Source organism: Diabrotica undecimpunctata, chromosome 2 (assembly GCF_040954645.1).
Source record: "Diabrotica undecimpunctata isolate CICGRU chromosome 2, icDiaUnde3, whole genome shotgun sequence".
NCBI classification, from domain to species: Eukaryota; Metazoa; Arthropoda; class Insecta; order Coleoptera; family Chrysomelidae; genus Diabrotica; species Diabrotica undecimpunctata.
Window position 1 is genome coordinate 48205219 of NC_092804.1, and position 21785 is coordinate 48227003.

Consider the following 21785-nt stretch of genomic DNA (forward strand, 5'->3'; position numbering starts at 1 on the left):
CGGAATTGGCTATCGCGAATAGCAATAATGTTACAAAATTAAATATAAATAACATTAATGTTATATAATTTTAAAATTAAATTTTGATGATCTTTTCAATAAAGTGTCACATGACCCCTTTTAAAATTTTAAAAATTTAGAGTGTTCACCTGATGGGAGTTTATTGAAATATCGAAACTTTAATACCGTTAATATTACAGATCTAAAAATCGGCGTGTCGAGAGGTTATATTTTATTTTTAAAATAAACGAGTTTATGAGGGGGTTAGACTTTATCCTCTCACTGTATGGAATAAAAATGGAAGACGTTTAGTATGTTAGCATATGTTAGCTTTGACGAATATGACACTAGATAAGTCAAAATAGCAAATATTTTACTTACTCAAAATTGGTCTGGAAGTCCCAAGAAATATTTTTGGAGGTTAATTGCAGTTTTAAGATTCCTTTTAAAGGTCCATTTTTATCTGACAATTCAATTATTGCTTGCAATTGGGTACCTTGAAAATATTTTATTAAAAACAAAATTTTCTACAAATTATTTTGCATGCATTGCTTCGATTTTTGTATGTGCTTCCTTAAAATATTTATGTATATGATCATCAATATTTTACACCTTTTATTTTTTTCATTTTTATGTCTTATTTTCTTTATTTCCCGTTTTCTTCATCTATTAGGTATCTTATTACTCATACTTAAAGGGTTTTATTTACGATTGATTTTATTTACAGGTGGTTCGCAATACTTATGGAAAATACTACAACTGGACAACTTTCACTTATTCTAAGACAATAATATTAAGATTGTAAACAAGTACCTTTCACCCTTTAATTTATGTTGTATCAAATTGACCACTATGTTTCAAGAGACTATAGTTAAAGCCACAGTCAGAATGCAGTGCAGGTAAGATAGGCAATTTATTTCTTACAAGAGAACGGATGTGAACATGTTACTGGTTTGCCCCGAGCGGCGCATCAGGACCGAATTTAAGAATCATAGCACTGGATTATATGCGCACACAACAATTGCCTACAGTTCTATAAAAGATCATCATTATTATTATTATCCAGATTTAGCCATACGGCTAACACTCCCTTTAAGGGGAAAATTCACTCATCCCAGATACCTACGGTATCAAAAGGATTGAGCTCTGGTGGGACTCTTTCTGTGTTATCGATCCCTAGGTGACTTGGTATGTTGGAGTATCTCCCAAAAATTTTCGTACACATCTGGACGTCGCAAGGAGTACAGCTTTCTGTATGGCCTCATAGAGATGTTCGTTTAGACCCAGCTGTTTCATGTTCTCTAGGAGGTTTTTGGGAATAACACCAGTAGTAGATAGAATAATAGGTACTGTCTGGGTACTTTCCATTCTCCATTGTCTCCTGATTTGTATTTTTAGATCTCTGTACTTGGCGATCTTTTCGTTGTATTTAACACGTAAATTATTGGTGTTGGGTATCGCCACATCAATAAGTGTTGTTTTCCTAGTAAGTTTATTAACTAGTATGAGATCCGGTCTATTATGTGCCACTGGTTGGTCTGTGAGCACAGTGCGGTCCCAGTATAGCTTATAGTTGTCATTTTCAAGCATTCTGTCAGGGACGTATTGATAATAAGGAAGATGATCGGTTTGGAGAAGTCCCAGATTATTATTATTATATTATTGTTTCAACTAAAGCATGATTCAATCATCGATGTATAGATTAGAGAGTTACATTGTCGAACTAAACAATAACATGAAGAATAAAATTAAAATACGAGGCATGTTTTTTAAGTAAGTACCGTTTTACGATTCCGCCGCCGCAGCGCTACGGTCGGCGTTCCGCGCATGAGCGCTGGTTACCTACATCTCTTGTCTACGCACTGACGCCATTACAGTCTGATTCTTCATTGTATACTTGTTTACTTCAGTGTTTAAGATGCCTCCAACAATCCTAAGTCACGCTGATTGTGAAGTACGGGCTGTTATACGATTTCTTAGTGCTAAAGGCGTAAAACCGATCGATATTCATCGTGAGATCGTTGTAGTTTACGGACAAAACATTATGAGTGATGGAATGGTAAGGAAATGGGTGAGAACATTTAAAGATGGCCGCACAAATGTGCATGATGAAGAACGGAGTGGGCGTCCTTCGGTCGTTAATGAAAATTTGGTGCAGAAAGTGGACGAAAAGGTGAGAGAAAACAGACGCTTTACAATTTCATCATTGTCCGATTACTTTCCTCGGTATTCTCGTAGTGTTTTGTATCGCATTGTAACCGAGAACTTGAATTACCGGAAATTGTGTTCACGTTGGGTTCCAAAAATATTGACGGATTTGCACAAAACCCAACGTTTAGGCAGTGCATTGACTTTCCTTGAGCGGTACCACAGTGAAGGTGAAGATTTTTTAGACCAAACTGTTACTGGTGACGAAACGTGGGTGGCCTACGTCACATCAGAATTGAAACGACAATCCATGAAATGGCGACATTCATCATCACCCAAAAGAGTGAAGTTTAAGCAAACAATTACTGCCCGGAAAATCATGTGCACAGTTTTTTGGGACAGAAAAGGAGTATTGCTAGTGGAGTTTCTGCCTCGTAATGAGACAATCAATGCAGCGTCTTATTGTGAGACATTGAAAAATCTGCGTCGTGCAATCCAGAACAAAAGACGTGACAAGTTGGGTAAGGGTATCGTTTTACTGCATGAAAATGCCCGTCCACATGTGGCTAATTAGACCAAAGATCTCATCAAATCATTTAAATGGGAAACTCTAGATCATCCTCTATACAGCCCTGATCTGGCGCCCAGCGACTACCATTTGTTCCAGCACTTGAAGAAACACCTGGGCGGTCAGCGTCTTCAAGACGATAACGAAGTCAAAACATTTGTGATGCAGTGGTTAACAAGTCAGGCGGCAGAATTTTATCAGGAGGGTATTCAAAAACTGGTGCCACGTTATGACAAGTGCCTCAATATTCACGGAAATTATGTAGAAAAGTAGATTAAGGTACAGGCTATCATGTAAAAATAAAATTATTGCCATATCTTTGCACGTCTTTTTTTAATTCCAAAACGGTACTTACTTAAAAAAACAAACTCATTATCGATAGCTTATCTATATTTATCAATTTTCAACACATTCTTTGGTGAACACATTCTTTGGGAAATAAAGATCATTAAAAAGTCATTAGGAGAAGCGAATCAGTTTTAATCCCCATTGTCCACGCAAAACAAACATGTCTCTGTCGATTTTGGTACTGGCCATTAGACCAAAAACTTTAAAAACTCAGTTCTATTTCATTTTCGCAAGAAGATGAAAGTACTTCACGGACTACATCATGGAGCCGTTCTCAGTATCTGTCGTAAATTTTAAACAGGGTATGAACTATCATCTGAATTTAAAAAATCGTGACAGCTCGACTATTACTGTGAAAAAGTTTCGAAAATGTGCGGTGTGAGTGTTCGTAAAATTTATGACTTCGGCGAAGAGGTCCAGCAAGGCGAATTGAAACCGGTACGAAAAAGAAAGAAAAATATTTTCCAGTCAAATTTACATGAGAATACTTACGATGAGGGAGTGAAATCTCGAATAAGAAAAATTGTCTATGATTTTTTTTGTTTTTTTTTTGGAAAACGTACCACCAACAGAGTGAAGTATGCTAAGGACCTACCAGCTTTCTCAAAAATAACATTTCGTAGGCTACTAAATAACATAGGTTTTGAATATGGTAAAAGAAGTCGAGATTCGATAATGATGGAAAGAAAAAAGGGCTCTCTACTGGACTGAAAGCTCTAACCCAAAGAGTTCCTCGGTTTGTTCTTCTTCATGCTGGAAGCGAAACTGGTTTTGTAGTATAGGTCGAATTAATTTTCTTGGCCAAGAAGGGAACCGCTGATTACCACGACGAAATGGACGGTAATCTATATAAAGAATGGTTTAAGAAGACCAAACTTTCGAAAGACAAAGAAAATGTTGTCGTTTTGGATAACGCGTCACACCACTCCCGCAAATTTCATTTCCCGAAAAAAGTGTGAAACAAAAGACAAATCAAAGATTGGCTAATCGAAAAAAAAACATTTTCTTCGAGAAAGATTACCTAAAAAGTAAATTACTGGATACCGCGGCCGCATTTAGAGACGAGTATGACAAGTACAAAATTGAAACAATTGCGGAAAAATATGGCGTTAAGATTTTGAGACTACTTCCTTAACATTGCCAGATGAACCCGATTGAGATGGTGTGGAGTCAAGCGAAAAGTCGAGAAAAAACGGTAGAACGGTTGATAGAAGCTTACCAACGCCTATCTAAAGCAGTGGAACAATTATGTGAACCACGTCAAGAAAGTAGAAGAAAAATTGTTTGTGGTGATAATTAATATGGGATATGATTTAGAAAATAAGGACGATTTAGATATGGATTGCGCTTAGTATTAATTAACGAGAACTATCTCAGATTTAATGCTCATTTGTTTTTTAAGTACTGTACGTACAGTACATTTTAGTTATGATCTTCTTGTGTATTTTATGTATATATATTTATCCTGTCGTATAGGGTAAACCACTTCCATTTTTGTTGTTTTTATATATACAAGTATTTACGAGGTATTAGATATTAATTTTATGTATACAGTCATTTTTTATAGAATTAATTTGTTTTTTTTGTTTATTTTCTTATTTAACTCAGTTAAATGTATGAGTAAAGATTTTTGAAACGAACCGCGTACGGTCCTGATTTCTCAGTCTATCGCCAAACTACCATACACCTACCACTGTGCCGACATGAGGCATTGCTGCGCGTCGTAAGACCAACACTGCAATCAAACTGTGGCTTCTACTATAGACTTCATTACTAAATAAGTAATTATTATTATTTGATGTTATCAACATTTTTTGTGTAGTCCTTATTTTAATCATGGTTAAAGCTGAATAGGATTAACCAAATCTTAATTTTACATTTTTGTGTAAACTTTATATTAATTTTTGGTTCCTACATAGAATAATTTGTTACGTTCATTTTTCGTTTACTTGGAATACAATTATTTCGTTCCGAATAGGAATTATGATTATATTCGGATTTCTTTTATTTTTATTTATATATTAATTTTCACAGAGTATTTATCTTTAATAAATATATTTTTTTAAATAGAAAATTACATTTTTTTATTTTATAATTATTTGAGTTCTTTTTACACCTTCTTAGAGGTATTCTAGATCTGTTCTTATATGCAGATATTTTCGTTTCTTTTTACATTTTTTGATAATTGTTTTTTAATTTTTCTACTTTTTTTATCTATATCTTTTGAGTGTTCCTAATATTTTACTAACAACTCCTCCCATTACCTCCAACGACTTATGCACCGGTGCATTCGGGATACAAAGTATATCAATATCCTGAACCTACTTCCCAGTAGTTCGGTACTATGATGTACAATATGGATGTAAACAATAATAGAGAGCAAACAGCCGAAAAGACAAGAGGATACAGTAATTTACAAAGTATTCAGTAATAGTCAAAACTATTTTTAACTTACCACAATACAAGCTTTCACCTCTTGTAGAGAAAAACATAACACCTTCCCCCTTGACACTTTCTCCAATACGACCAAGTTCCGTTCCGAAATCTGGTTCCACAATGGAATAATTCTGATGGTGAAGTTGAGGAAAGCAACTTCCTTCTTCAAAAGCTGCTCGTCCTCTTGGACAGTTATAAGCTATAAATTCGCAGGCTTTAGTGTTCCCATTTTTTCTTTCCAATTGGTTCTGAAGAGCTTCTCTATAAAGAAGAAAGGAACGTACGTGACTGCATACTAGTTCTTTTGATAGACCTTTCTCTGAAAATAATTTAAAAAATGACCACAGTGTACTGTTCAATTTTTTCACATGCGAAAAATCATGTCATTTTTTCGCTGTATTACTAGCTACCATTCTACCACAATTTTACAATTATTTCCCGTTCTCCAACCCTTCCTACTCACATTTTAACCCCACTCCATTAGAAATACAGACAGTTGTAAGATAGCAAAGAAAGTCTCGCTCTTGCCTGTTGTCTCTCGATGATAACGGACATTCTCTCTTGACTGCTGACTGTTGCTAGAGACAGTCGTCCTCTCTTTCGTCTGCTGAGTCCTACTAGGCAGACGTATTATCTCTCTATCAATCGCTACCTATCGCTTGGTACAGACTTACCACGCTTTTTCTCTACTCTAATTATCTCTCTCGCTTATAGTTACGCGAAAAATACCGCAAGTACTATTTTAAATCGTGTACAGACGCAAATGTGCTATATCTCGTGTGATCTAAGTGTTAGTACCGCGAAACACGTCTTCAAAAACCGGTAACCGGACAGTTTCCCCGTATGAAGAACAACCGCGACTGAAAGCCTCTAAATACCGCGAGTGTGTGTATGTGCAGCAGAAGAATTGGTAAGACTTTATATAAACTTTTTATTTGCTATAATCTGTATAACCTTTTACCACATATCCTAATTTATTTGAACCAGCCCTATGTAATACAGTCCTCATTTACTGAAATTATATTTATAATTTCACATATGTACACCCTTTTTGTACATATTGTGGTCTATTCGAGTCGGATATAAATCATAATCTCTCTCTCACTCTCTATCTCTCTGTCTCACATCTTGATTCTACATAGTTTGGTACACTTTTGAGTCATATGTAAATCCTCATTCTCTCTGTTTTATCTCATGCTCGATTGAACATATTTTGATCTAATTCGGTTCAGATAAATCTTATCTCTGCTGTAAATCTCATTAGTTTTGGTCCTTCGAAATTATGTATTTCTATATATGTGTATATGTTCTTTGATATATATGTATATACGTATGTATTGATAAATCGATATATTGATAGATCGTTGTTTAATAATTCTTATCTGTGTAAATTCCAATTTTATGATTCTATTGTTAAAGGACGTTAGAAAGTCAGGTAGAATTACCCATTGATAGATACCTGTGACGTAGTAAAAACCCCTGCCTTTGTCAACAAAAATACTCATTATAATCCCAACTAATTGTATTGTTCTCTGACACGTTTTGCCAGAGGTACATATCTAGGTAAATAATTTGGGATTTTGTCCTATTGTTCTGAATAATAAATTTTTACAAGAATTCTCCGCTGTTATTGTCATTAATCCCTATTATAATAATCGCTTTATTCAAATCGCTTGATGATACAAACTAAATTTTTACAACTTAGAAAGTATTTGCGTATTAATTGCTTTATTAAATCAATGAAAATAATCTCTATTAGTGTCAATTTAAATTAAATTCACGATACCAAATATAATTTTCACACACAGAAAAAACAAGAAGTTGATAATCTCATTACACTCTTATATATACATATTTTTTCTCTTCTCTTTGTACCCTTTCCAAGGGTCGCTAGGTTTTATTCTCTTTATCATTCATCTCTGTCTGGTACACTCTTATTATACCTTATCTAACTATAACATAGTCTGATTAGAAATGGCAGAAACTGCAAAATATTTACGCGCAAAGCGTGCAGCGAAAACAAACATTATAAGGATTGCGAACATTATGAGCTCTAATGAACGAGATCTCACTAAATTTAGAATCAGAGAAAATATTATTCAACTTAAGGCTGCTTTTCAATCGTATTCAGAAGCTATGGAAAATCTAGCTGACGATGATAGTGCTCTAGAAAACGAAGATGTTACATATGAAAAATATATGGATGCCTTATGTTACTTAGAAGAAAAATTGGAGCGTATAGAAGATTCACTCTCTTCTAACTCACTATCGGGGCAAGGATCAAGTCATAGCACTAGCACTGCCGCCAACTCTCGACAAAGAACAATCAGGCTTCCAGAACTAAAAATAAATAAATTTAGCGGAAATTTACATGAGTTTCCGTCATTCTTTCAAACTTTTAATAGCATTATAGACGCTGATGACTCTCTCACCGACATTGAAAAATTTATATATCTCAAAAGCCTTTTGACACATGATGCATTAAAGGTTGTTGATAATATTCCCCTCTCTGGTGAAAATTATAGTTTGGTACGTGAGACTTTGGAAAAAAGATATACAGACCATAATCTTATAGTAAAGCAATTGATAACTAATATTGTAGATACTAAAAGTCTTCAAAATAACGCCTCATATTCACAACTAAAAGACTTCACTCTCGCTATAACAAATTCTTATAGAGCTTTAAACAATCTCGACTTGTCATCCAAAGAACTTCTTAATTTGATTTTAATTCATATTACGTCCTCAAAGCTCGACCATGCCACTCTCAGATCCATTGAATTTTCAACTGAATCGAATAAAATCAAAGATTTTAACCAATTTCTAACGATGGTAGATGACAGAGCAAAACATCTAGAAAATCTCTATGCAAACTCTAAAGCGAAACATCAACCCTCAAAAGAGACAAGGTCCTCTTTTCACATAAGCACAGATAAAAACAAACCCCCATCTCAAATAATGAAAGCTAAAGTATGCAGCTATTGTAAGTTGGATAACCATTCTATATATCTTTGTCAAGATTTCAAATCTCTATCCGCTTCCTCTAGGCGTAATTTTGTTCAACAAAATTCTCTTTGTTCCAACTGCCTTGGAACCAGACATCGCGCGATTGATTGTACCTCCAGGTATTCATGCTCTAATTGCAACAGAAGGCATCACTCTTTGCTTCACAGTGACTCGAGAAATCGCGAAGCCACGTCCACACATCGTGAGCACTCAAATTCATATAGATCTTCTCAAACAGTCGATGCTCACGTTTCAACAAGGAATAGAATTGAACCTCATGCTTCAACGTCTAGTTCTTCTCACGATGTAGTCGTTCGATCGACATCTCCATCCACTCATGCTGTTTCAGCAGTCTCTACGTCGGCCCCTATGGTTTTATTAGGCACTGTACAGGCATATCTCATAGCCCCAAATGGAAAAAGAGAATATGTTAAGGTCTTATTGGACCCAGCATCACAACTTAGTTTTGTCTCTAAAAACTTGTTAAAGAAGATTGCGGCACCCACTTATAAAAATCATTTTAAGATTCATGGTATCGCCCAATCTATTTCAAATTCAACCCTTTTGTCTGATCTGACTATCTTCTCTGCTGCTACGGACACTTGCATTAAAATCAAATGTTCAGTACTAGACAGTATCACTACTAAACTACCCCAAGTCCCAATTTCTATTAATAAGCTTAACTTGCCAACAGAAGTGGTCTTAGCCGATCCAAACTTCTACTCTCCTTCTGAAGTAGATATATTGCTTGCCGCTGACATATGCGCAGACATATTGACAGGTAATATCATACAACTTGGCCCTGGCCTTCCAATTCTTCAAGGCAGCTCATTTGGACACATTGTAAGTGGAAGAATTCCCGATTCTTTTATTCGAGGAAGGTGCTCTAAGTCTCAGTACGTAAATAATTTAGTCACTTGTGTTGCTCAGTCGTTTGATATGAAATTAGCTGATAGCGTTGATTTACACCTCACTCAAATCGTCCAACGCTTCTGGGAAATCGAAGACATTCCCTTGGACCGTAAAGTATCTGTGTCACAACACCCTGCTGAGATACAGTTTATTAAATCTGTAACAATCTTAAACACAAACAGATATCAGGTTAACATAGGTCTTAAAACTAATAGGAATCAGCTTAATTTAGGCAACACTTTCTTATCAGCTAAGAAGCGTTTTCTCAATCTAGAAAAAAAACTTCATGCATCTCCACAGTTGCTACACAATTATTCAAAAATCATACAGGATTATGCAGTTGACGACAAGATTACACAAATTCCGTTAAAAATCCAAAACTCACAGCATCAATTTAATTATTTCTTGCCTCATTTCCCAGTTAAAAAAGCAGGTTCTTCAGGGATTCGAATTGTGTTTGACCCAAATAATAAAGTAGCAGGTCGACAATCTCTTAATGAGGTCTTAGACCCTGGGTACACATGCCAACCTGAATTATTTGATATTCTCCTAACCTTTAGGCAATATACCTTTGTATTAACTGCCGATATCTCCAATATATATATGCAAATTATGATAAATCCCGAGGAAACCTTTCTGTTAAATTTCCTTTGGAGAGATCATCCTGATGAACCCATTCGCGCTTATCAACTAAAACGTCTTCCATTTGGACTCTCTTCATCCCCCTTTCTCGCTACACGTGTGTTAAAACATATTGCTGATTCTAATCAAACCACGCACCCAGTAGCCTCTCACACTCTAAGGAATTCGACATATATTGACGACATCTTGTCAGGCGCCAATAACTTAGAAGGCTTACATACACTTTATTCTCAACTATGCTCGCTTCTAAACACTCATGGTTTCCAACTCCATAAAATACATTCAAATTCTCGTGATTTTTCAAGAGAATGTAACATGGCCTCCACTTCAGAAGTCAATCTTAACTTAGTTAACGGTTCCACTAAGGTTCTAGGTATTAACTGGTCACCTGATCTAGATGATTTCTCTTTTAAGCCGCCAGTTTATGAAGGGGCCCCTCCCCTAACAAAAAGAAAAGTATTGTCATATGTGTCACGAATGTATGACCCCTTAGGATTACTCTCACCCATTATAGTACACTCTAAACGGTTCTTACAACGTCTCTGGTCATTACCCTTAGACTGGGACAGTGAGATACTGGATGACCTATTGATCTTAGATTGGAAATCATTATTGGATACATTCCAATCAATATCTAAAATTACATTTCCCAGATGCCTGACACTTCCACTGCCTAAATCGGATATGCAATTACATTGTTTCACCGATGCCTCTCAGGACATTTATGCTGCTTGTGTCTATCTTAGAGTCGTGTATAGTGACAACACAGTCACGTCTCGCCTCATAGCATCGAAAACTAGAATAGCTCCACTAAAAAATAAACTAACTATTCCTCGGTTAGAATTGTCTGGTATCTTATTAGGTGTCACTCTTACTAGAAAGGTACTTGAGGTTCTTTCAAAAAACGTCACAATATCTGAAGTTCACATATTCTCAGACAGCCTCATCGCTTTAACATGGATTTTAACAACTAAATTTACATGGAATCCATTTGTACTTCATCGTGTCAGTCAAATCAAAGAATTAAGTAAATCCTTTTTATTTCATCATGTAAGTTCCTCTTTAAACGTAGCAGATTTGCCCTCTAGAGCCTCAGATATCACTCAGTCAAATTTAAAAAAATTTTGGACCGAAGGTCCCCCCTTTTTAGTTTCCAGTGTAATAGACTACTCTCAATTCAGGGTAAAAGAATGGACGGGAGATTTACTGGAACTCAGACACACTCAGGTTACTTTAAGCACAACCTCTGACATATCTCAAGTGAATAATACGCTTGAAACCCTTTTTAATAAATGTTTGTCATTTTCAAAAATTCAGAGAACTCTGGCATATGTTTTTCGTTTTCTCTCAAATCTAAGAAAAAGACATACTAATTCACCTTTAGAATTAGGACCACTGCAGGTTTGTGAAATAAGCTCCTCCACCACTGTGATTGTTAAGTACATACAATCACAGGCCTTTCCTAAAGAATTTCATGAGTTAAAACATCGGAAAATAATCTCTGATAAAACTATCAGGGCACTAAACCCCTTCCTCTCTGAGAAAACTGGACTTCTTCATGTAGGTGGTAGATTAGAATTTGCCCCTATCTCTTTCGAACAGAAACATCCCTTGCTACTACCATCTAATCATTCAGTTGTCAAATTAATGATAAAACAAATGCATGTTAAATTGGGACATGCAGGTGCCTTGACCACGTTGTCAAATTTTCGTTCGAAATATTGGCCTATCTCTGGACTAAGACAAACAAAGAAGATAATACACGACTGTGTGAAATGTTTCCGTTTCATGACACCCAAGTCAACACAACTTATGGCAGATCTCCATCCCGATCGTGTTCTCTCGACAAGACCTTTCCAAAAGGTCTCAGTAGATTACGGAGGTTTTTTCATAATCCGATCCTCTCATCTTAGAAAGGCTCCATTATACAAAGCATACATAGCCTTCTTCATATGTATGACCACCAAATGTGTTCATATCGAACTTGTCACCGGCTTAACAGCTGATGCTTTTATTCTCACCCTTAAAAGATTTATTGCAAGGCGGAGTGCTCCCGAGATTATATGGTCAGACAATGCTACTAATTTCTATGGTGCCCGCAATCAGCTTCTTGAGTTAAACGAACTCTTTAAAAGTAAGAACTTCTCGCAGAGGATTACTAATTTCTGCTCTGAAAACTCTATTCGTTTTAAATTTGGAGTGCCTCGTAACCCTTCTCAATTTGGGTTGCATGAGGTAGGGATTAAAGGTGCCAAATACCATCTTTATCGTCTTGTAGGAAATCTTCGTTTTACCTTTGAAGTTTTTTATACAATAATTTGTCAAATCGAAGCCATTTTAAACTCAAGACCTATCACTCAGCTCTCAAATGATCCAAACGATCTCTCAGTCTTAACGCCCGGACACTTCCTTGTAGGAAAAAGCCTCACAAGTCCACCAGAACCAGATCTCTCAGAAATACCACAGAACCGTCTTTCCCTCTTTCAGCATATCTCGAAAATTCATCAAACCTTTTGGAAAAGGTGGTCGGTGGAATATTTGCATATGACCCAAAGTAGGAGTAAGTGGAACATCGCTACTGATCCTTTAAAGATAGGTGATGTTGTACTAATTAAAGATGAAGAGACTCCCCCACTCCTCTGGCCTCTGGCAAAGATTATCGAAGTGCTCCCAGGCAAAGACTCTCTTGTTCGAACTGTTAGGGTATCCACACCTAATGGCGAATATCTTAGGTCAATAAAGAAAGTAGCTAGGTTACCCTTTAACCAATAGTGGTACTTTCTGCCAAACACGTATATAGTTTCTCTAGACTTTAGTTTCTCTAGATTTTAAATAGTTTTTAGTTATCTTAGTTCATTACAACAGTACCCCTAATGTATACTGGTTTACCCTCGTTCTCGAAGTAACTATTTGATACCCTATCCCAGTGGCGTAACTTTTCTCGCCCGCCCCCAGTATGTTCAATTTTTTCACATGCGAAAAATCATGTCATTTTTTCGCTGTATTACTAGCTACCATTCTACCACAATTTTACAATTATTTCCCGTTCTCCAACCCTTCCTACTCACATTTTAACCCCACTCCATTAGAAATACAGACAGTTGTAAGATAGCAAAGAAAGACACACTCTCTTGCCTGTTGTCTCTCGATGATAACAGACATTCTCTCTTGACTGCTGACTGTTGCTAGAGACAGTCGTCCTCTCTTTCGTCTGCTGAGTCCTACTAGGCAGACGTATTATCTCTCTATCAATCGCTACCTATCGCTTGGTACAGACTTACCACGCTTTTTCTCTACTCTAATTATCTCCCTCGCTTATAGTTACGCGAAAAATACCGCAAGTACTATTTTAAATCGTGTACAGACGCAAATGTGCTATATCTCGTGTGATCTAAGTGTTAGTACCGCGAAACACGTCTTCAAAAACCGGTAACCGGACAGTTTCCCCGTATGAAGAACAACCGCGACTGAAAGCCTCTAAATACCGCGAGTGTGTGTATGTGCAGCAGAAGAATTGGTAAGACTTTATATAAACTTTTTATTTGCTATAATCTGTATAACCTTTTACCACATATCCTAATTTATTTGAACCAGCCCTATGTAATACAGTCCTCATTTACTGAAATTATATTTATAATTTCACATATGTACACCCTTTTTGTACATGTACATTAAATAATATTTATTAGGACGCGTAAGACGTGGTCGAGTTACAGGCTTAAGATATATATTTAACCCTGCGTTAGTATGGTGGGGTCTAATAGAGTATCTGCCTGCTTTGAGTCGAGACATCCGTAGTCAGTCAGTGCAATTTTAACCGTCGAGCAACGCCTGGGTTCTCAGACTCCACCAAACCGAACAAGAGATATATATTTTTTGTAAAGACAGGTAAGTTAATTTCTTTTGATTTTTGAATAATTTATTAACTTATGTCTAATATGTATGAATAAATAAAACAAATTATTATTACTTAGGCCCGTATTCACCAACAACCAATAAACCGCTATCAAAAGATTAACTTTATGCTTAGAATAAATTCTATCAATTTCGTTTTACCAACTACAAATTAATAGTCTTATTCGTCTTTTATTCGTCGAATAACTATTTGTAGATTTATTTGTTGTTGGTAAATATGGCCCTTAGTCTTTTAATTTTTATTTAATAATTAATACTACTATAACAAAAATTATATTACATGTACAAAATGAAAGATTGGGAAAAAGAACTAGGTAGGCTTTTAGTTCTCTATGAAGAATGTGACTCTGATGCTGATATAATAAGCTCAGGATCTGAAGCTTATGATTCTGAATTTGAAAACGACCTATTAGAAGCCGGAGAAAATGGCCTGGATTCTCAACCGGATAATATAGAAAGCTCACAGATAGATGAACCTAATGGTGATGGATCCGTTGAAGAGGATGCGCATTGTTCTTTATATTATCATGGAAGAGACAATAAGACCAAGCGGTACAAAACTCCAATAAGAACTCAACAATAGAGTGCTGGAAGTATTTTATAACTGATAATATGATCAGTGAAATAATTGTCGTTTACACCAACAAAAAGATTCAGGAAAAGTCCTTAGAATACTCGGAAAACAATAAATATAGAAACAAATCGTCAAGAACTACGTTCTTTATTTGGCCTTCTTTATTTAATTGGTTTTTATTTTTCTGGTCGACAAAATTTAGGCAACTGAGGACACAGGAGTTATGATTTTTAAGACCATGGCATTATATAGATTTCGATTTCCCTTACCCTGCCTCGTTCACTACGTAAACTTACCACCAGTAGGAGTGCGCCTGTAAACAGTGAAGAAAAACCTAAGAAACGACGATACGAAATGTGCCCACGAAGATCGGATAGAAAATGGCAATATTTTTGTGTTGAATGTAAAAAACAATATGTAATCCGCATTCCGTTATGACATGTAAATATTGCAAAAACGAACAAGCCGCAGATAATGCTACCAATTAATTTGATTTTGTTCTTCATTTGTTTATTTAGAAATATTACGATATAATAACTCATCTAGAAGTTTTTCCAATGATTTTCAAATTTTATAGCAGTTTGCATCGATCAAGAAGCGACAATCAACAACTAAGATGATTTAGACGCTTTTTACAGTATTCGACCTTAAACAAATAAATAGTGGTGTACTGTAATTGTGGTCAGGTAAATTATGCGAAATAGTGCGAAAAATCCGCCGGCTTGATATAACAGAATTAAGAAGTAGCTCTACATACAACTGAAAAACTTGGTAATGTCGTAAAGTTACTGCATATCCATATTATGCTCGACGAGATGGAGAAATGCCAGCAAAAAAAAACGTCATATTATGCGGGATCTACAAACAACGATCCACAATACGAACACGTTGTCGGATTATTAATAGGAAATAAAATAAAGAAATCACTAAAATTGTGTTGGGGAGAAATCATCGTGGGATGCAACTGGCGGTTAACATTACTTAACATAACCAACATCCAAGTTTATGCGCCATCAGACAAAACAGAGAGGAGAGGTAAAATTGTACGAACATCTGCAAAAAGTTCTTCGATTACTTAAATCACAGGGACACATATAATAATAGGCGATCTCAACGCTACAGTAAGATCGAGAGAAGCAATTCAAGGTGTCGCAGATTGGTTGTGCCTAGGTAAAAGGAGTGAACGGAGAAAAAGGTTGATAGGTTTTGTATAAAAGATGATCTAACCATTCAGAGTACCTATTACGATTTGCATCCAAGAGGTCTCTACATATGGAAATCTCCCCAAGGTACCTTTCCATAGATAATAAGAAATCAAATTGATTATTTTATAATCAACTACACACTTTCAGACTAACCTGACATCAGTTCAGACCACAATCATCTAACACGAAACTTAATTTTAGGGAAAACTAAAACGATACCAGAAAAATATAAACAGATAGAATATTAAGATTTTCGGGGAAAAGCCACAAGAAAGAGGAACCTAAAATTAAAATAGAGAAAAACTTCGAAACACATAAACCAATATTTGAGGAGCGAACTATAGAAATATACTAAGTAAATATAATATAATATAAACATGGACGTGAAACAACCAACAGTAAAAATTATTGGTACAGTAAGTAAAAAGTAAAGAAATCTTGAACGACAGGAAGATCATTGGGAGAATAGAAAAACAACGTATTTATAGTTAGTAAGTCTCTTATTAAAAATGATTTTATTAAATATGATTCAGATGAAGAAATGACAGTTAGAGCTGCTGAGCTTACTCAGGTCTTTCATACAATCTAACACCACCACAGGTTCAGATTAAATGAACTTACTACTGCAAACGCCTCATAGAAAAACTTCGCGCATGTGGCGTGTGCCGACTGTATCGAAAGGGGTGGACAGTGGCGTTATTATGCTTTTTATATAATTAACGGCACCGAATAGTTACCGCTGCGCTACTGACAACGTGGATAAATATGTAAGCAAGGCGCTCGGATCGAATCGGTACGAAAATAAGGATTTGCGCCGGATCTTCGTAACTCGCGTCTACTGTATCAGTAAGTTAAATATCATTATGGTTAGTGACTCTGCAAGTGCGTCTAAGTTTAGCTCTGCAAGAACAAAGCAGATAACTGGTGTTTTAGCTCGATTCACCTTAAAAATTAGTATCGAAGAGATAAATAAATCCTCTTTTCTGTGAAATAGTCGACATCGAATATGATACTATCTTAGCACATTCAAAAACTTGTTGGCTGTCTTTGATGCCTACAATAGAACAAATATTAAAACTGTTCGATGCTCTAAAAGATTTCTTTTTAAACTAGAAAAAAGCTTTAAACAGTTAGTTAACATTTTGTAATAATCCTTTAAGTGAGGCATACCTATAATTGATCCATAACCAATTTAATATTTTTCAAAAAGGAATTAAAGAGATTGAATGAAGTACAAAAAGAGTTATGGAAGTTAATAATGTATCGGAACCTACTCTCACAGCTTCATAATAATAAACGTGGCAGACTATACTCATACCTGAAATAAATGATCTGAAGTTTAAATGGATGAACAAAGCATTAAAATGATAATTTTGCTATTTAATCAACTGGCACCAAGTGGATTTCGCAGGTGGAACAATTACGGAATGGACTAATGACGGTAAAAAACCACCTTGGTGTCACGAAAAATGGTGAAAAGAAATACTTTGTCATTACAAAAGTAAATAAATAAAAAATTTAAATGTTTGCTCTTACATAGCCTCTGTTCATATATCTAATACAAACAAAACAATTGTAAGTCCTCGGTAGTATAGTGGTAAGTATCCCCGCCTGTCACGCGGGAGACCGGGGTTCGATTCCCCGCCGGGGAGGCTTTTTTGTTTTTATAATCTTTTTACGATGATGAATATTGAATCTTTTCGAAACAAAAGACAAATTTTAAAAGTTTGTTACATTATGTAAGAAAACTGCCAGTAATGTATTACTTGACAGTTATTTATTATACTCTTATATTACTGGCAGTTATATTACTGCCAAAAAGGGTTTCAAAGAGTTAAAATTTATAAAATAAATTTTATTATTTGTAATTGAATACGTAATATTGTAAATACTTTATTCTGACGTTTCGTTCTCCAAATCAGAAGCTTTTTTTAATATTTTAAATATTTAAGTTAGCAGAATGAATTATGTGTTTGTACAGAATACTGGGTTATTCAATCAACGAGAATACCTACCTACAAACTTTTAAACTATCACAAATGATCACAACTTTCATGTACCTACTAAAATTTTATGATTTCTGGAATAGTTGGATTGGACTCGACCGACGGTTCGATATGTAATATATATTTAGGTACCTTCTTTATTCATATTAGTTTTACAGGAAAAGGGTATAAGATCTAATGTATTTAAAATGATAATAAAAGTATTGTAACTTTTATATGCTTATAATTTACCTGTACCTACTTAAAGATTAAAAAAAGTTTCTCCACGGCGGGGAATCGAACCCCGGTCTCCCGCGTGACAGGCGGGGATACTGACCACTATACTACCGAGGAATATATCAAGGTTTTCAGGGAAAATTACGTTAGTTAGAAAAAGCATCTCTATACAACAAAATAAATAGAAATACAACCGAAGAAACGACCAAAATCGTATTCAGGGACGTACATATTTTAACTCATTATTGACTATAAATTCAAGAAAATTAAGAAACCTTAGATATATATTAATACTCAAGTGAAGCACAATTTTCGGATAAAATAGAATGAATTTCTATTTTACCGGAGTTAGGTACCACTCTTTATTTAACGGCCTTTGTATACCCAGAGATACACTAGTAAAGAAAGTTATAACAGAAAATATATGCGGTTAAACGAGTAGAGGGCAATGTGTACTGAAAGATACATTCACTCCCAGTAAGCACAAGTACGTACATAAGACAAACTAAGTACGTACTAATGTGACATAAAGTATGTACAATGTACGTACTTTGCTGTACGAAGTATGTATTTAATACGTACATAAGACTTACATTTTCCAATTTATGGTACATACCTAGTACGTACTGAAGGTACATACCTAGTACGTACTGAAGGTACGTACCTAATACATATTGAAGGTATGTACCTAGTACATACTATATATACATAATATGTACATACTATACACACTTATGATGATTTATGTAAATAAAAGTAAATATAGGTGAATATATCTTTATTATTCATATTTGAAGTACAAAAACAAACAAAACTTATAAATCTTAAAGTTAACCAAATGGTTTTCTTTTAAATATACTTCCTCACCTACAAAATACATTTTTCAGTATGACTATATAAGTTAAAAAACACTCGACTGAATATGATAACAGGAAACCACACTATAAGCACCGACACTAAAAATAAGTAAAAAAAATCTAAATGAAACTGTCTTGCAATGAATTATAACATCAAAACTGTACTCGAGGTGGAAAATTTCTAACCAAACAAATTACGTTAGGTTAACATAACCTAACATAATAAATATGTTTAGCTCTTCTTTCTCATGGTACGTACTTAAGACGTAATAGTACGTACTCTTCTGTACGTACTGGTATGTACAGCAGTGTACGTACTTAAAACGTACATTTTACATCATGTACGTACAGTACCAAAATTGTACGTACTCAAAACGTACTGTGCTGTTTAGGCTCTTTACGAATAAAAACAGGTAGCGCGAGAAAAACCAGTTAATATTCAAGTAATACCAAGTCAGTGTAGATAGTGTCGTTAGTGACATGCGGATACACAGTCTATTGATAAAGTTAGTCAAAAAATAAATATATTTTTGTTTTCATTATGAATTTTTGTTTTGTTATTTCAAACTATGTTAGTAGGTAAATAGTAATGTCAATATAAAGGACTTATTTTGATGCGGTAATTTTATTTTCAAGTGGTAAAACAATAAATGTCTTGTACGAGCCCCTTCCCATATCAGTTGGCCCACCTATGGAATTTGTCAATTACCATAAACAAATTATCCTCTGCATGTTTTTATACGTTCCCATATTAATTAATATGGCATTTTTATTATTATTTATTAAAAACATCACCCTTATGTTTTTTTATTTATTTTCAATAATAAACAAAATTTCACTAAACCCTGGCTATGCATTCAATTATGTCAACATAAGTTGATTTTTTCATAATTACGTTAAATTCAGAGGTAGCTATGAAAAAATGACATCAAAACAATAATACTGTCAGTTAATGTCAAATGTATTTTGTAGTATTGTAAAGCTTTTTGCCGTTTGTGGATTGTACAATGGGTCGAGGTAAAGTTATTGATGAGAAAATTTGTTCAATCATTATTAGATTTTTGAATTCTGCAAAATCCAATTCTAAAATCGCGAATATGTTGCAATTGTCACGCTATAGTGTAAGAAATATAGTCAGAAGATACAAAACTACAGGTCCAGTCGTCACAAAACCTAGAAATGTACGACAAAGTAAAATAATCCAAGCAGATCGAAGGGCATAAAGACGCATTATAGTAAAAAATCGGAGCCGAGCAAATTATACGTTTTATGGAGTGACGTTATTGGTAGACACGTTTCTAGATCAACATGTCACCGAGAGGCCCACAAATTAGGATTTGGTACTTACAAAGTAAGTTTCATAGTTGAAAAAATTAGTATGAATTGTTTTTAATACATTTCATTTTATTTTAGGCTAAGGAAAAGCCACTTTTAACATTACAAAAAAAGATATAATAGACAAAAAAATAGACTAAGATCGCCAAAAGAGTATAAAGATGGAACTCACTCGCAATGGAATTCAATAGAATGGAGTGATGAATTCAGATTTGAAGTGTGTGTTGGATACAGTAGGAGTCGCGTCATTCGCAGAAAAAATGGAGCTTTCCATCCCGACCACAGATCACCTACCTCGGTCTGTGATCCCGACTGCCTAGAGAGAAAAGTCAAATTTCCTGCATCTGTCATGATCCGGCGATCATGACAGATGCGAAATAAAAAAAGCTTTGAGAAAAATCCTTCCAGGTCCGTCAACGAATTGAAGGAAAAATTGCAAGAAATATGGGATTCGTTTACATTAGAATTTTGTCAGAACTTGGTAAAAACTATGCCTCGAATAATTGTGGATGTCATTAAAAATAAAGGGGATGTAACTCAGTATTAAACTTTTACATTTTTTTTTTGTTAATATTACATATTCTATGCGTTTTTTAAATTTATTATTATTTTGTGTAATCAATAGTTTTTGTTACGTCATAAACTATTTTTTATATGTTGTTCGATGCATTAAAACTTCTAAAATTTATGTTCTCCAAAATTTAATTTTCTTATTAATCTAACGTTAGGCCAACTGATATGATTCTTTTTACATATTGGCAAATTTTATTTTGTTCAAGCAAATAGTTATTCGAAAATTGTTTCTAGGTGAATCAAGTTAGGGTAAGATGCGATTTTGATAAATTACTGTTTTTTTTTGTAGTAGCATTGCATAATTGCGGTACTTTCTCCTGATAATCAATATATATCTGATATAGAAGAGTCCATCAGACGAAAAGGAAAGTTTTGTTAATAATGCTGATGATGTTAATCCCGACTATGAACATTCTTATTCTAAATCAGAACATAAATAACCAAACGCTGCCTTCACGATCTAAAACTGCGAACGGAGATCTGAACAGTAAAGGTGGAAATAAACTGACTTTCAGCACATTAAATTTCCAATAGAATGGTCTTTCTATGCACCCGATGACGACTATGCATCTCTAACATATTTTCAACGATTTGACCTAACGAGACTTGGGGCCCGAACAAGCAATTTCAGATTCGTTGATAAGTCACCAGAGATGACAGGAAAAGAGCGCCTTACGATAACCTGCTTTGATCGGGATAGGATATCGTGTTGGAGTTCTTGTACTCAGAACTTCCACACGACAAGCACTTTGCTGATAGTTGTGCCCCTATCGCTCATCAGAGTGCTATAGGGAGGAAAGGGATGGTCTGGAGTATTGGGGCGCAGTGGAGTGACACCTGAATACAAGAGTTAATCCTCCTCGCCCCAATGAATTGTATCACACGAGTGTCATTTTTAAAGGGTGTACAAGTCTCACAGGCTGAGTTAAATTAAATTGCTTGCTTGCTTGATGTTTGATTACATATTATATATATATATATATGTATATATATCAAATTAAACTACTCCACAGTAGCAACAGGCATATCTATTAACACAAACCT

The 21785-nt window shown here is 34.9% G+C and overlaps 1 protein-coding gene and 2 non-coding genes across 3 annotated transcripts in view; 1 reads left to right on the plus strand and 2 right to left on the minus strand.

Annotated features, from left to right (window-relative positions):
- Positions 1-21785, minus strand: part of LOC140434507 (pancreatic triacylglycerol lipase-like) — a 118670-nt gene that overhangs the window by 12710 nt on the left and 84175 nt on the right. Inside the window, exons 6-7 of the mRNA XM_072522829.1 lie at positions 5520-5819; positions 382-496 (exon numbers count right to left, since the gene is read on the minus strand). Of these exons, the coding sequence (XP_072378930.1) occupies positions 382-496; positions 5520-5819 (415 nt within the window). The remainder of the gene's footprint in view (positions 1-381; positions 497-5519; positions 5820-21785) is intronic.
- On the plus strand, positions 17335-17406 carry TRNAD-GUC (transfer RNA aspartic acid (anticodon GUC)). The gene has a single exon. It is a non-coding gene; the product is annotated as a tRNA-Asp (tRNA).
- TRNAD-GUC (transfer RNA aspartic acid (anticodon GUC)) lies at positions 18022-18093 on the minus strand. The gene has a single exon. It is a non-coding gene; the product is annotated as a tRNA-Asp (tRNA).